The following is a 17,634-nucleotide window of genomic DNA, read 5'->3' as shown; positions in this document are numbered from 1 at the left end:
TTCCCCAGACTCAAGACGCTTGTATACTGTACCAGTATACAAAATACATGTGGATGTACTTCATTGAGGGTACACTCAGAGAAGCACATTTTCATTGACTGTATCCTCTTAGTTGTCCTCTTCAGGAAACTGCAGCATTATGTGTGTGTCCGCTTTCACAACAACAAATTTCTTACATGTGAGGCGTTTGGAGGACATTTACGGGGTTACACTCTCGCCGAACAGATACTCTTTCAGTAACTTGTAAATCTAAAGATAAGAAAAGTCAGTAGTGGAGCTGGAGATGCAGGCTGAATACCTCAGTGAATGTGACTTCTGAACCAGAAAAATGGAAGAGCACCTGAAGGCAGCAGGATGTGAAAAAAAGGCGTTAACAGATGCTAACAGAGAGCTGGAACGAGCTGAGGTAAACACAATGAACTAAAGAGTGAATAAAAATAAAAGCAACTCTGCTGGTTTCAGCTCTGTGACCTCTGATCTACAGACAGTCAAACCTACTGAAAGCAGAAACACAGTGATGCAGATCGTTTAAAATACACACAAACACACCCACAGTAGAGTTAAGAGCGCTGTTTACTGGTTCACTGCGAAGCCGCTGACACGAATTTGAACTGAAATTTTATTTTTAGTCTTTTTCATTTAATGAGCAAAACAGCCTGTAGGGCAGCTAAAAATGAGTATTTGTAATGCGGGAAAATCTCTGTGCAGTTTGGTACTGGCCAAAATGCTGATGACTGAGATCAGATATATGGAATATGGAAAAGTTAAAAGATGCCAAAAAAATATAAGAACAACTTTATTGCTTATTTAAATGTTGCTTTACTTTACTGTGAAAATAGAGGACAGTCAGCTCCAGCTGAGAGTGCTTTTCTTATTCTCATTCTATTCACACTTACCTTTAGAAAATAAGACGAGAGAAAGCTGATCTTTGTCTGTCCTTCTGCAGTATTTTTTTTCATGATTCGAACATCTTTTCACCGAGCACACTTACTGTCTGACACCCACACACACAGATTTTAGAAGTGTAACTCGAACAAACCCTTTTGAACTTTACATCTGCTCACACTGCACTGTCTCCTCGGGCTTCAGATTAACAGTCCTCAAATTCCACCTACACTATCTGGACTTCGTGAGGAGTCAAACTGGGCTATAGATTTAAGCTGGCTACCACAAAACTACCTCCATTACTTATACTGACACACTGATCAGTAGTGATTCTACCGAATCCATGTATTTACAACCATATACCCAGCAGTGGTCTGGTTTTAATGCATAAAGTCTTCTCTTGCAGCCACATTTAATGTAACAAGAACAAGAGTGCTTCAAATTATTAATTTAATGAAATTATTAAATCCATGTGATACATAGAAGAATACTTATTATGCTCATTTCCAGACACATATTTGTATATTTCTGGACTCTATTATAGTAGCTGTGCATGAATCATGAAATAAATAACAGACACACACAGAAAAAGAGAGCAAAGTGTCTGCTACTGAAAGAAATAAGCCTTACAGTAAGATAAAAGTAGATCTCTTTGTAGAACAAACAAATCTCGAGCTTACATTTTCATATAACAGTGCAACAGATCGATATTTTTTATGCCACATAGCTACCATAAAAATGTTGTTTTTTAAAGAAAGAGCTGACAGGAAGTAGAGGATTTCTGGTACACAATTGGTATGCATCTGCAAGCCACACCTGCCTCCACCTCTGCTCCTCCTTTTGGTGCTATGTCTGACCTAGTCAATAACAATAACTGCTCTCCAGTCATCCAGCTTTCCACATAGAGCTGTGCCAACATAGAAAGGTCTCCAAAAGGAGCCAAATATAAGGTAAGCTTACTAAATTTGCTTTTACACTAATAACTTTTAAAGTGTGGCTTATGTTTCCAAATACCTTTTAGGGACTGGATTAGTAGATTTGTGATATGTGGATGTCACCAGTATAGAGACCAGCTTCTTTTAGTAAGGGAATACTGTTGACATTGAGAGTATTAAAAAAGTTCAGTTGGAAAATAATTTTTTTTCATATACATGGAAAAAGCTATGAAAATAATATTAAAGTTTTACATTTTGTTACAAAGATTTGATGATAAAATTAAACAAGTTTAAAATATTTAGAAGTAATTCCTGTGACACAGAAACTTCAAACTGTTCTAAACACTTGGTTTGACAGTTTTTGTCATGTCATTGAATAAGGACACCCTAATATGGTCATCTCAGGCAGCCCCACCCACCTGCTGCTAAAAGCCCTACATTCCTAAGAGATAGCCAATCAGAGGCAAGTAGACGAAAAGAGAGGAACAGGACTTTATTTCAGACAAAGGGTGAACTAAGGTGCAGCACCAAAGTCTTTATAAGACAAAGATAGATTATTTTGAACTGTAATTAATGCAGAGCTACTCTGGTAGAGTCCAAGAAATTGAGTTGGAAATATTGCAGAATGAAAAAAAGAACAAAACCCCACTCCCAGTAATATTATTTCAATTTGATGACAAGTCAAATAGCTTTACTGCATCACTATGGTTTACACCACTGGATGGTATCGCAGGTTGAAACTCTCTGTGCGAGTTCATATGAGGGTAGCATCAGTTGTGGGAGCTGACGCGGGCTCATCCTGTTGCATCTGCAGTGTAAACGAGAAAATCAACATTGACATCTGATGTGCAGCTGCAGGCCATGAGAGAGAGAGAGAGAGAGAAATTGATCGAGGAGGTGTTTGGAGCTGCGGGGCGAGCTGCACCAGGCGGTGTCGTGGTTAAACTGGTCGTCCAGCATCACAATAAAGCTCCAGTCAGGACAGAATACTGATGAGGATAAAGGACACGCCTCTTCCTCCACCCCCACTGCACTCTTCTCTCTTTTCTCCTCCTTTCTCTCAAAAGTCCTCTTCTGTATTCTCACATTTCTTCATCCTTTCTAATCCCTCTTACCTTCCCTTACTGCTTTTCCTCCTTCCTTTCTCCTGCTCTAACTTTCTGTTCCTTCTTCACTTCTCTCTTCCCATTACGTTGTCCCTCATGTATTTACTTCTTCCTTCCTCTCCATTCTTTTTTCTCCCACTATCCTCTTATCCATCCCATCATCTCTCTCGCTGTCTCCCTGTCTCTGCGGTCCTCCAGTCGTTGATTAAATGGTAGCATGGCAGTTGGTTAGGGATCAGTTCTGCAGTGTGCAGGCGGCGAGGACGAGGCAGTATATTAACGAGGATCCCGCCGTTAACAAGCCATTTTTTAAAGCTCTCGTAAAAAAAAAAAAAAGAGAGAGAAAGAAAAAGAAGAAGAAGCCTCTCCAGCAGGCTGCTGCCATGACAGGACACACAGACAGTGTGTGTGTGCGGGTGTAGGTGTGTCTGTGTGTCACTGTTGACGACGTTGGCAGAACAGTAATGGGTTTAGTTTCTATCTCAGCCCTCAGGGTCTCGGCTTATCAACTCCTGACTGTCACATTGCAACGCCATGTTATACTGTATATCTGTAAAGAACTCCACCTGTATCTGTGCATCGCTGAAGAGCTCCAGCTTTGTGTATGCATCAGTGCAAAACTCCAGCTACGTATATGTATCTCTACTCTGGATGTTTCTGTGAGATTCCAGAAAACTTCAGATAGGGCTACGAATCTCAGGAATTCTAAGTTTTTGTCTACAAATTTCTAGATTATTCCATTTCTGTCTACAAATCTGCAGGTCTTTAAAACTCAAGATGCATCTTAGGAGTTCTAGATTATAAGATGTGTCTCTGCACATTTCTAAAAAATGCTACATTCCTCCAGAAAACTCTGGAATCTCCCAGATACCAAGGGTTCCAGATGTTTCTATATCCAGAGAACTCATAAAATCTGTAAAATTATTTTTTTGTGTGTTTGAACTCTCTGGTTGACATTAGCATATCCACAAATCTCTAAAGAACCACAGGCATGTCTTCAAATCTGCTGAAAATCATATATGTATGATCCAAAGAACTCCAGATGTTTCTACATGTCTCTAGAAAACTCACGGTGTCTATGCATTACTAACAAAACTCTGGATGTGTCCTCAAACATGTAGAATAACCCTACATGGTTTTGAATCTTTATGAAGCTCAACATGTCTCAGAAAGACTGTAAACATGTTGACAAATCTCAGAAACATCTGCAGTACATGTACCAATGCAACATTTCAGTGTGTCTGTATTTCTATGAAACTCAAGATGTCTACATATCTTGGGACAGTATCCCCATTCAGGATGTCCTATAATCTCTAGAATACAGATATGTATTCTTGTCTAGATAACCAGAGATTCCTTCAGACAACTGGAGACCTGTTGCACTTGTTGAAATTTTTAGCTATATATCTATGGAGAACTCCAAATGTGTCTACAGAAAACCTGATCTTACCTATCTACATGTAAAGATCTTCAGGTACAATCAGTGCAGAACGCCAGTAAGTCTACCAATCTACAGAAAGCCTCTGGAAGTGCTGAAGTGTGTACTACTACTTAGCCAACATATTCATAAATCAACATGTGTTGGTGTATCTCTATAGGAGTCCAGATGTGTTTACATATGCCAAGAGAACCTCCAGATGTACTTACAACTCTCTACGGATCTACAGATGTCCTCCACTCTCTCAGACACTCAGGTGTGTTTAGAAATGTCCAAAAAGCTCCACATGTGGAGATGCATTACTGCAGAACTCCAGACGTTTTCAACAATATCTCTACAGCCGCAGGTGTTTATCAAATATCCATACATCTCCTTATGTGTTTCTCCACAAGACCAAATATGTTTGTGTAATTTAAAAGGTCTCTCGATGTGTTTACAAATACAGAACCCCAGGCGTGTTTACAGATCTCTGCAGAATTGCAGGTGTGCCTATATTGCTATAAAAAATTAACTTTTTATTGTACGTCTGTAGAACTACAGAGAGATAAAGTATTGATCACTGTAAACATGACCATGCCCGATCCTTTGTCTCTTCTTTTGGACTTTTATGCCCTTCTTGGTCATCTATTTTTCTGCCTCCATACTCTTTCCATGGGGTTTCATTAAAGTTGATGAAATGTCTCTCTATCCAGCGACCCTTTCTTCTGTTTTTCTCTGTATGAGATCCACATCTGACCCTTATCTCCCATCCACCGCCTCTCCCTTCCTCTCTTAAAGAAATCTCAATCAAAGACAACAAGTTAAAAATAACCTCGTTGTGAGTTTCGCCACAAAAACATCCAGCACTGAAGGTTAAGAAACTTTGGTGAGCCAAGTTTTCTCCACTGCTGGTTTTTCCTGTGACTATCATCACATCATGAGGGTAGAACCGTTTTATGAGAGTTATAAAGGATTTATGTCAGCTGCAGGCTGCTGGGCGTGCAGAGAAGGGCCAGCTGTTTAATTCATAAGATGAAACTTGGCTCTGAGTTGGATGTGTTTCATTTATCTCACTTCTGCAGCTCATCGTCTGCAGGGACAGCTAATGAGTCTCTCTCTCTTTCACACACTCACACATATAGTAAAGGCATGGGTATAAGCCATCAAACATTATATCAATCAATATATAAACAAATATAACTACAGTACATGTTAAACACACCAAAGGCTGTGGAGTTACATGTTAGCAGAGTCTTCGGCATTAATATTTCAGGACTTCACATCCAGATTGAAGCCTAATTATTAGAAAATGCCTCTTCTAAATCAAAAACATAACTACACTGGTTTCACTAGCATCGGCTCAAACATGCCGGGAAGAGAAATTGCAAACAAAACAGCAAAAAAATTTGATTAAAGACATCTCTGTGTGCTTGCTTTAGCCCCTCCTTCAGTGTTTAAAAGCACAAAGTCAGATATATCAGCTTTTCAAAAAGTTTGATTTTCCCAGTCATGAGTTTGACTTGGATATTGATCAAGGTGCAGCCTCAAGCACTCAAAAATGAGGCCAGTGTGGAAGTGCCAAAACCTTCCACAGTTTCTCTAGTGGCCACTCGAACTGGCTCCAAAAGAGAGCGAAAGCAAACATGTTTACAACCTGCTACAATCTTCATCTTACTCACCTGTTCAAACAGTAACTGGACTTAAACCTCTGCATGATTAGGTGTGTGTCCACTTTGATAGGTGGGCTATTACAGTAAGCAAAATATGATGTAAAAGTGTAAGTGTAACGATGATGATGTCAACGTGTTTACGGAAGCGGTTGTGAGATTCATCGGGAAACTAGCGGATGATACCGTGGAGACAAAGATTATCACAACGTTTCCCAACCAGAAGCAGTGGGTGGATAAAACCATCCGCGACGCTCTGAGATCCCGCACCACTGCCTACAACACGGGACTCACGACGGGGAACATGGACCCGTACAAAGCCGCGTCATATAACGTGCGGAAGGCGGTGAAAGAGGCGAAGCAGCGCTACGGGAGGAAACTAGAGTCACAACTCCAACAGAGTGACTCTAGGAGCCTGTGGCGGGGACTAAGGACAATAACGGATTATAAAGCACCAACAACCGGTATGACGAACGCGGCCGTGACTCTGGCAGACGAGCTGAACACTTTCTATGCTCGCTTCGAGGCTGCAGCTAAGGACTCCAACGATGCTAGTGCTAGCAGCGCTAACGGCTGCAGACAGGAAGATACTGCCAGCACCGGAAACGTGCTCGTCATCTCCGAGCATGAAGTAAGGAGAGCCTTCAAGAGAGTGAACACCAGGAAAGCAGCAGGACCAGACGGCATCCCAGGTCGTATCCTCAGAGACTGCGCATACCAGCTAGCTCCTGTGTTCACTGAGATATTCAACATCTCTTTATCTCAGTCGGTGATCCCCACATGCTTTAAAGAGTCCATCATTGTTCCTGTCCCGAAGAAACCCCACCCTGCTTCTCTCAATGACTATCGCCCTGTAGCCCTCACCTCAGTAGTGATGAAGTGCTTTGAACGCCTGGTCAGAGACTTCATCATTTCTTCACTACCAGACACACTGGACCCACTACAGTTCGCTTACCGTCCAAATCGTTCCACAGACGATGCCATCTCTCATCTCCTCCACACATCACTTACTCACTTGGACACTAGAAGGGGGAATTATGTTAAAATGCTCTTCATAGACTACAGCTCTGCATTTAATACCATAATTCCCTCCACACTCACCACCAAGCTGGAGCACCTGGGACTCAGCTCATCTATGTGTCAGTGGATCTCCAACTTCCTAACTGGCAGACCACAGGCAGTAAGGATGGGCGGACATGTCTCAGCCTCCACCACTCTCAGCACTGGAGCCCCCCAGGGGTGTGTTCTGAGCCCCCTGCTGTACTCTCTGTACACATATGACTGTGTGGCCACTACCAGCTCCACCACCATCATCAAGTTTGCTGACGACACCGTCGTGGTGGGCCTGATCTCTGATAACAACGAGACGGCCTACCTGAAGGAGATTAGGAATCTGGAGAACTGGTGCCAGAGGAACAACCTCCTTCTAAACGTCAGTAAGACAAAGGAGCTGATAGTGGACTTCAGCACTAAGCAGGAGAGGAACTACCAGACCCCCGTCATCAACGAGTGCCCAGTGGAGAGAGTGGACAGCTTCAAATACCTTGGAGTTCACATCACGCAGGACCTGTCATATATATATATATATATATATATATATATATATATATATATATATATATATATATATATATATATATATATATATATATATATATATATATATATATATATATATATATATATATATATATATATTTCTTCATACATTCTTATATAGTTCTATACTGTGTATTGTGTATTTGTTGTACAGTTATTTTATTTTTCAACTTTAATTTATATATTTTTATCTTATTCTTTCCCAGTTAAATGTACCCTTCATTCTAATTTGTGTTGTACAGTTATTTCATTTTTAACTTTAATTTTTATATTTTATTTTATTCCTTCCTAGTTAAATTTACCCTTTTTAATTTTCATATTTATTTCCTATCTTATTCATAGCCTTTTCTTTTTTTCTTTAGGTCACGAGCAGTTGTCTAAGCATTTCACTGCATATTGTACTGTGTATGACTGTGTACGTGACAAATAAAATTTGAATTTGAATTTTGAATTTATTAATCCTACTTGCTCCTACAATGGCTGCTACTGCTACTTCCACTGAAGTTAATAATTTCAGCTACAACTACTAATGCTAAGGCTTAAAATGCCCAAAAAGCTACTAATAATGTTGGACACATATGCTCCATCTAGTGATACAGCTAATACTGCTAATATAAGCCTCATGTTATGCACTGGCATGTTATTATATATTAATCAAATCTGCTGCCTTAGTGCTCTGTAAACACAGATTACTAGGATTGTTATCGGCGCTTGGTGAGTGATCCTACCTGTCAGGGATCGAGTGACGGCGCTCTCGTACAGAGGGACTCCCTCCCCAGCATTATTGAAAGCCTTCAGGGAAATCACATAATGCGAGCTTGGCTCTGAGGAGAAGAAAGACGGAGAGAGAGCGAGTCATTTTAAATGGCATCTGCCACAGTACATTCTCATGTTAAGATGCAACTGATTGCTTGCTGTCTTCTATGTGTTTCAGCAGGGTCTACTTAAAGGAAGAATCATTAAAAGTAAGCGGGGAAAGGTCAAGACTAGTTTGACAGAAGTGACTCAACATGAACACAAGTCTTTAGCTAAATCCTGCTCAGTGACTGTAACTTTTCTCTAGTTTGACAGTAAACACAGAAAGCTGCACTTTTTCAAGAAGATGCAGGACTTGAAATCTGCAAATGTTACAGGATTTTTAAAATGAGGTGTTAGAGGGGGACTGCCATGTTATCAGTTGGTATAACTCAAAAGCACAAGATTCAGTAATGAGGTGATGACACATTTGGGCCTAACCTAGAATACCTTAGACGCGCAGTCAGAAGTGTCCTACTGTTCACATGTGGTTTAAATGGCATAAACTGGCTTTGACTAGTTTAAGCAAAGAGTTTGTGGGACAGACGTGGTCCAAATGCCTCATCTGGTCCATATAAGGCAGGTGTGGCTGAACTAAAGAAGCAACAATCAAGGCCAAGTTGGTCGTGTAGGTCAAACATTCCTTTCTATTTGGGCCACAAAGTCAACGGTGCAGCGGTGCACCTGCAAGCCAATTGGTAACCCACTTTATCAATGTCATGTTTTTTGTGATGATTGATCCCTGACCTGTTTTATTTTGTGGGTTTTGCTTGTCATGCTTGCTCTCCAACGTTCCACATATGCACATGAAAGGCTGGAGAGCTCTTAGTAGAGAGTCCTGCTGCCAAATATAAATTGCTGCTGGCGTAAATATCAATCTCCCAGTGACAACAGTAGCTCTAACTAAATTATGTTTTATTGAGCTGAGTGGCAGAAGTAAAGAAAATCGTCTCACGCATCCTTTGTTGTAAATTTTCAAAGGACTTACAGAATTGTAGGCAGTGGACCAAACCACCATGAGGAATATGAGGGGGATTCAGTTTTTAGAACTTTATTGTTTTGAAGTCATAACTAGCTGTCAGAGCTTCCACTACATATAATTGCATTTTTTAGATTATTTTGTTCTATTTTTCCCACATATTTTCTGCCCACAGTTCCACTGATGTGACAAATAATTTTGGCAGGGTTAGTGGCCAAGTCAAAACCACCTGCTTAGCCACACCCTTGCCGCAGACATCTGTAGTCATCATCATGCAGCGGCTCATCCTGCCACAGCCGGTCACGCGTGATGATGCTGCATGTTCTCACCATGTTGCGCCAAACCTTCGCAGCAGTTAGGCAAACACGGCAGCTCCGCTCCCCAGACGCATGAATTAATGATCGCTATGAATTATAAATACCGTGTACATATGTGCACTCACTCCCACGTGTGTATGCAACACAACGGCCCGATTTTATTTTTTCCATCACTCCTCCATTATGAGACCTGAGATGGGAATTCTCAGCCGCATATAAAATTGCACCCTATTTGTTATTGTCTTCTTTGGCATGCAAATTGGTTGTTGCGCTCACTGGGGAGGATGTTTTCTCTTTTTCGACCTTTCACAATTAGATTTCCACCTCAAGCAGCTTTCTTATTAAATTCTTTTAAATTATTGATCGTAATTAAATGGGGGGATTTCATCTTCATAATGAATTAATGGAAGAGGCAAACGCTGTGTGTCAATATTGGCACGCTGTCAGCAGGAGCAGCTGGATTTATGAAGGATGAACTTATTAAGTAGGTGCTGTTGATAAGCATGCTGGAAATGCCATGACATGATGAATTATTTTGGCGCTGATAAGAGGAAGGACAAGAAATGAAAAAAGGTTCTGACAGTGATGGAAACTATTGGTGATTAATATTCTGCTTATGACTGCAGGTGTTTCTGGCTATGAGGCCTGGTGTTGCATCAGGTGTCCTACAGCTCTGCCAGTTTGCCCTTTAGCCAGACACTAAGTAGATCCAGAATATCCTAAATTCACGGTAAGGCACCTAGCTCCTAAAGGATGAACACTTTGCTGAAATAAGTAAAATTCTGTCCACATTAGTTGTTTTACACAGTCTCAGTATCTAAATATCCAAAACTTTTCACCCAAACTGTGATACTTTGTCCTAATGGGCTTTTTGTGTATGTGTATGTAAAATCACAGTCAAATAAGAGCCTTTACATTAAGACGGTTCCCACTGGATGTGGATAATCTCATACTCTAAGATGTTCTCTTTGGAAGCAAGATTGAATTTTAACAAACTTTGACTTTAGTAAAAGGGTGAATAGCCTATAAAAATGAGCAACTTGTGTCACAAGAGTGCCTCTACAGTAAAAATAAGCCAAGCAGCCTCTCAGGATGAAATAAAAAACAACAACCACCTCCTTTGTGGTTGTTATCTTCTGGCTCGTTTTGATAAACACAGACTCCAATGTTAAAATGTCCAACTTTACAGCAGAAATTAACATGTATACAGCCTTTTACTGATAACAGTTTTGGTCTTTATGGATAATTTCAGCCTTCATAACAACTGCACAGGGATGAAGTTTTATATCACTCATCTATCTGGATACAGGAGTTAGGAACTTAGTGAGTCTGATTGACTCACTAAGTAAATTCTATAATTGTAAAGTCTGCTTGAACAGTTTTGACTGAAAATTGCTGCTTTAGTCGGTTTGAACAACTCTAGGCAGACCAAATGTTGAAAAGAATTTAAGTAGAGCCTTAATTACAGTGGGAGCGGTGAGCTCCCTGTCTAACCAAAAACAGGAGAAAACAGTTGAGTACCCAGCACAGAGAGCTATAGACTGTCCAATCTGCTAGCCCACCCCTTACTAATCTGAGGCAGTGAAATGGACCTCTCAATCACCTCTGCAGTCCTGCTTTGAGGTGCAGACTGCCCAAGATGTTTGTGCTTCTGTTTTGGAGAGTGATATTCACGTATTTATTGGTCAGTAACAATTATACGCTTTATGAATATTCATGATTTATCAGCATATGTCACCGTTTTGTTTCAGTACATTGAGCTGTAATGAAAATGCAGGAAAAATTATGTTGATCCATAAGAAATGGTGACCTGTTTTGGCCTCAAATATTAAACCTGTTCACTGCTTGCAGTAAATCAGACTTTGAAAGCACAGCTCTCAGTTGGAAGGTCTATTTTGTCTCCTTTTGTTGGCACTAGCTGGCGGGTAATGTAGGCTGAATGTGTCCTGGATGAAAATGGTATCCATTTTCTTAGCAAACTATAGGTGAAGTCACTCCAGCCACTTTCATACCTAGGTTTTCAATGGAGTAGTATCTCTGCTTGCTGTCCACTCTGACCGTCTCAGCGTAGGGACTGCCTACTCCATAGCCAATAATGTAACCCCTGACCAGGATGTTAGGGCTGAGCGGTGGAGTCCAGGACATGATGATGCTGTTGGGAAGCGGCCTGACGTGCAGGGAGCTCGGCTGGTCAGGCACCTGACTCTCTGCAAACAAACCAACAATAAAATGTCAGACACAAAGACGATGACAGCACTGTGGTTTGGGGACATCGGTACATCACTGACCTCTACCACCGCCAATAGTCTTAAAGCTAACCCTGTTAGTGCTCACAGAAGCAGGTACTTAGAGCAGCTGTGGGTAACAAATGCTAACCCTGTTACCCCTAAAAAGACCTGACACTTAGTGTTATTCCTCGGGAACAGATTAGATGAGATTAGAGCACTCTCGGTCCTCGGGGGGAGATGCTTCATATCACTTTATTGAGTGATAATCCATCGAAATAAGATTTGTGTCTCCCTCTGTCCCGGCCCGGAAACACAGTTAGCATGGATGTGTTTGTTGTTTTTATCTCTGCAGCATCCTGCTGACCAGAACATCCTGGTGCTGAGCTGGTTATCGTTTTTTAAATTATTCTGCTAAGAGTTATAGGGTCGAAAATCCCCAGAGCTGCTAGCCAGTTTGTTTCTGCTGATTGTTTTTGCTTCTGTCTATAGCCTCGTAATGGCTTTGTAACTCTCGATAACGTAGCTGTAGGCAGATATGAAGACAGTTTTAATGCTTATGAATATACAGTAACCATTATAACTGAGTTATCAGTTTATCTTTAAAGAGTACCTTTTATACTTATGTCCCATCAAAACATACATTCTGGGGCTGAAATGTGTCTCAGATAGTTGATAACCTGAGGGGATGCACCAAGACCCAGTATAAGATAACAGGGGTCATACAAAGCTGTTCTAGTACTTTAGCCCATGAATAAAAATATAGAACAGGAAATGAGGAGAACAGACTAACTTTAAAGCACTAAATCCTCCACTTATGTCTTTTCTGAGGGTGTTATAGAGTAGCTGCTGACAAACAAATTTGTTCAGTACTACATTATGGTTGTTTTGAATGCTAGATAGCTCTGTGACCGTTACATAATTCAGAAGAAAGCAGAGGGAGAAAGAGATGTTTTTTATTTGGACAAATTTAAAAAAAACCTCTCAAATGACATTTTTTATCTACCCTCATATGCAAATGTGCAAATTCTTTACGTTGTTCATGTACTGCTCATTCATTAGTATTTAAGCTTAAATGAAGCAAATCTTTCTGTTTTCAATATGCTTACACATGGACGACTGCTTTTCCTTTTCTTTCCGCTTTATTCCATCTCCTCTCACTTCCCCCTCCTTGAGCTAAACCTTCCATCAATCCACCCGACACCCTTCTTTAACTGGTTAAATATTTATGCGCGTGTTAGGGCAGTGGAGGTATTTACATCCTGTTATACAGATCACCGCTGTCACACACACATGCACACAAAAACACACACACGCTCTATCACTCTCTGTTTTTACCATCCAGGTCATTCTCTGGCGTCTCAGCGGTGTACCAATCGCTGGCCGGGCCTGTCCCATTTGCTGTCATTGCTGCTACCTGGAAACTGTACTGACTGCCCTTCTCTAGACCTGGAAAGAGAAAAAGAGAGAGAAAGCATGTCATTATACCGTCATCGTTTTCCTGTTGTACGGCTGTAAAAACACAGGTTTGCTGCTTATAACTGATTCACAATCAACATGGTGTCACAGTCATAAATGGTCATATATGGACCCAGTGCTACTTCAGGACTGATAATCCTCAAATGGCCACTTGAGGCTCACTGTCATATCGACTGTGTGGTGATTGTTGTTTAAATTGAATAACTGCAATATTTGGATTTTTATAAAAGTTTAAAGTTTGCAATTGAATGTCAGCACAGGTAACTGTAGCAGGGAGCTGTGTACTAGTCTTCACCTACGCTAATTCAAAATGCTGAAAGGCTCCTCTGCACTGCACTTGTGGCCTTGGTGCTTTTTTCCACAACATTTCTAATGGACCTCTCTGACAGACCTTAAGTCTTATATAGGCTTTCTAGCTTAACTGGCCACTACCCAAGTTTATTTTATGATTCGAGAGCTTTTTCATTCATTTGAGCCAACATTTCAATTTACGACTGGACAGTGCCCTCACCATTATTTTTAAAATTCAGTTGCTGCTAACCAGCTAGTTCTGCTCTTTCCTGTGTCGAGTGTTGCTACTGGCAGACTGGCCCGGTTGTAGTCTTGCTTGGGAGATCTTCCAAATATCGGTGTCAGTAATGGTCCTGTTAGTGATGGACTCCCAAGTGGACCATTTACCGTGCTGTTGTTGGCTCACACCATAATTGTGCGCTTTCCCTCCATCCACCTTAGTTACTATAAAGATAGCAAGCTCTTTCCTCTCCTTTCTGGTAGCCTTTGGATCGTCTTTTTGGCACTGTAACCCACCCTAGGCCGACAGTGTTGAATTGTATAAGACCAACAATTTCCTAGTGCTTCAGGCAATTTAAGGCCTTGTCTACCATTTGAGTTGCACTCCACTTGCATTCTGTGTGGGTTTTGAGATTGGCAGCTTAAATAGCCGGGTCTGCCGAGTCTCTCAGCTTCAAAAGGAGCCTTGCCTTCTCATTTTTGTAGCTCACGCTAATTAACTAAAGTGGGAGCTGGTGTTACCGTTACTGCCGCAGAGGGGAGGAATTGAGCAAGGCTACAAAAAAGTACAACAAATAAAAGCTACCAGAAACCAGAGTGATTAAATCTGTGCTGCTGTCAGATTGTATGATTGGACCACTTAAGCCATCTAGCCTGATATCAGAACACTCAGACTGTTGCAGTCTATTAAGGAGCCGAGTTCAGAAGTGTTAAATAACTGTGACAATGATGCCCAGTACACACATGGCCAAGTAAACCTAGCATGTCATGCGTACCACAACTATGCAGACATTTGAGAAGACAGTACTCTGAAGAATATTTAATCATTCTCATTCAAAAAAGGAAACAGATTTTTTTTACCTTGAAATTCCCACTGCTTGTTCCACTATGTGGGATAAGCGGTTAAGAAAGTGCATGGTTGGATTTGGGGCTTAGGTAATACGTGTCATTACATAAATGGAGTAAAATAAAGTTTTAATGTTAGCGTTAAGTATGTTTATTTAATCTGCCGTTCTTTTCACCTCCTCTGAGAAGCTGAGTTTTTTTTTTTTTTTTTATTCAAGAAATAATTTTATTAATTTAAATTTGTCTTTTATTATCAGACAATAAAAAGGAGTGATTACTGCTGACGGCCGGGCTTGCAGCAGGCGGATCAGATTCCAAACACGCACACACACAATAGCAGAGCTGCCACTGGGCAATGAATTCTGATGCGGACAGACAGATGAAGATAACCATCGGTGGAAAATAATGAAAAGGAAGATCAGTTTCATTCAAATTCTGCAAACCTCAAATTGAAATAATAGCTGGTGGCAGTTTGAATGCAGACACACAATCACACACACAGACCCAGACTTGCAGCTGTTTTTCACCAAAGTAAAGAAATAAATTGACAGTTCCACAGACATATTAAAGCACACACACATATCTTTAGGATTTACGTCTTCTTTGTCTCTGTTTGAAGATTTATGCATGCCGACTGTCAGACTCGCATCACGTTCAGTGAAAACAATCTTCTGTGCTTTCATTAAATCATTATATATATAAATATATTATAATATATAAATAAAAGCACAGTCTGGCTGCAGTCTTGCAGATTTGTACAGCGGTTTTTGTGTAGTTTGGGCCAAACAAGCAGAGTCATTGTAAGAACAAAGAGTGCAGCTTTAAAAGATTTATTTGGGAGAGAAAATGAGGGCAAATACTAAAGGATGAGTCTGGTGATATATTGTAGTCTCTGAGAGCTAACAGCCCCCTGATGAGACTGAATTGATCCTACTAACAAGTACTGTGAGCATGAAAAAAGCCAAGATATTTCTCTTTCTTCTGTGCTAAATTTCCCAACAAATGCTCCTGCTTGAGTGATGTTTTATAAAGCCAACAGCAGATACATCTTTAACCATTTCTCTTTTCCAGACTAAATCAAATCACATGCCAGTTTGAAGAGACTTACCAGTGAACAGGTACCAGAAGTTGTTGGGTTCGATGGCTTCCTGGTCTCCACGCCGGCCCGTCTTCCTGTATTTGATCTTGTAAGCTGTGATGATCCCATTCTGGGCACTGCGTGGAGGAGGCTGCCAGGATACTTTGATGCTCTAGAAAAAAAAATAGAAAACAGTAAACAAAGGTGCCAAACATCATCTGACTGGTGATGAGGTTCATAGAGAAAGAGGTGTGGCTCATTAGGGATATGACAGTTTCACTTCGATTCTTATTGTCCTGCAAATGTCTTGCGTGGTTGTCCTGACCCTGGTTAAACCAAAGGTTTCGTCCTGTTAAAAGAGAGTTTCTTCCCACTGTGGACAAATACTTATTCAAAGGTGTTCGTTTGATTTGTTTCTGGTTATTGATGGTTTCTCTCTATTATCGTAGGGTCTTTACCTTACAATATAAAGCACCTTGGTGCTTTATAAATAAAACTGAACTGAATCGAATTGGTTCTCTTTATGGGTCTCTCTATTGTGTCTTGAACTTCTTTGAGGTCATTGTGAGTCTTTTTGAAGCAACTTTGTGCACCTTTGCAGTTGTTTTCCATTGTCATGACCCTGACTCATTAAGAAGGACAAAATATGGAGATCACACAGAAGAAAATTACATAAATCAAACAAGTCCAAACAACTCCACGAGAGCAGGAGGCAAGACAGCGCAAGAGACACTGATTGCTTTGGTGACTGATGCTAAGCGAGCCACTCCCCTAATCCATGTAGCTACAAAAACCTGGCAATGCATCTAGAGTCCTAAGGCCCATCAGAATTTGTTCCAGTTATTTAGGAAGTATAGTTATATATTTTGTAGTATGTATTTTTTCTGTTTCTTTAAAATTCTTCTGCATCCCACTGTATCTTTTTAGATTTCTTTATAATCCCTATTCATCACTTTGTGAGCATGTTGGGCTCATTGGTAGTTGCTGTTTGTCTCTTTTTTCACCTGTTTCTGGACATTTTACAACTCTTTTTGAATGATTTGGGTTAATGTGTAGTCCAAATTATGTGTTTGTAATCATTTTTGAATCGCACTTTCTGTGCCTTTGTTGCTCGCTTCTGGTGTGGTATTTTTGTCTCTATGTGGTTTGATTTACAGCTTTTATGGGCAGTTTGGGTCATTTAATGTAGATTTAAAATCTCTTAATTTTGGGTAATAATTCAGAATCATTTCTAACCACCAACATAAAATTTAGTACAAAAATTATAGACCTATTATCAGAGCAATAATGTGGCTTTCAGTTTAATAGTCCATGTCCGAATTAACTTTTAAAATCTGAATTTAAAAAAGAACATTAAAGACTCGTTTTTTCAGCTTTAACCCTCACCAGCTCACATGGAGTATTAATTATCTAGAGGCATACCAAGGTTGACGTGACAGTATGATCTTTACATTGATATCATGGTTGTGATATGCTCCATGGATTTGGGAATTACAAAGTGCTTTCTACTCTGTATGTATGGGCAAATAAAATATTAAATAATCCCGAGGGTGGAACTTCAACTGCATGCTGTCAAAATATATCACAAACACATAAATACAGCATAATTTCTGGAAGTATTGGTGTTCATCGCAGGAGAGTGTGAAAAGGGTCTGCATGCAAATCTGATCAGCAATCAACAGAGAAGCTCATCTGGCTTCTGTTGTGTTTCTATTTCAATTTGCACGTGTGTGAGTGTGTATCTGTGTGTGTTTGGGTGTGTGTCGCATGAATTTTAATTGCTTTATTTGCATGTT

General features: G+C 40.3%; 1 protein-coding gene across 4 annotated transcripts in view; it reads right to left on the bottom strand.

The window, feature by feature from the left end:
* dcc (DCC netrin 1 receptor) overlaps positions 1-17,634 on the bottom strand; it is a 356,620-nt gene that overhangs the window by 93,147 nt on the left and 245,839 nt on the right. For all 4 annotated transcript variants that reach the window (XM_084934587.1, XM_084934589.1, XM_084934590.1 and 1 more), the window contains 4 exons: positions 15,869-16,010; positions 13,264-13,374; positions 11,713-11,907; positions 8,338-8,433 (listed from right to left, as the gene is read on the bottom strand). In XM_084934587.1, coding sequence (XP_084790713.1) covers positions 8,338-8,433; positions 11,713-11,907; positions 13,264-13,374; positions 15,869-16,010 — 544 coding nt within the window. The remainder of the gene's footprint in view (positions 1-8,337; positions 8,434-11,712; positions 11,908-13,263; positions 13,375-15,868; positions 16,011-17,634) is intronic.

Source organism: Perissodus microlepis, chromosome 7, assembly GCF_051167445.1.
Source record: "Perissodus microlepis isolate ML-2025 ecotype Zambia chromosome 7, ASM5116744v1, whole genome shotgun sequence".
Lineage (NCBI taxonomy): Eukaryota > Metazoa > Chordata > Actinopteri > Cichliformes > Cichlidae > Perissodus > Perissodus microlepis.
The sequence above is the reverse complement of the archived record's forward strand: the minus strand, read 5'-3'. Positions and strand labels throughout refer to the sequence as shown.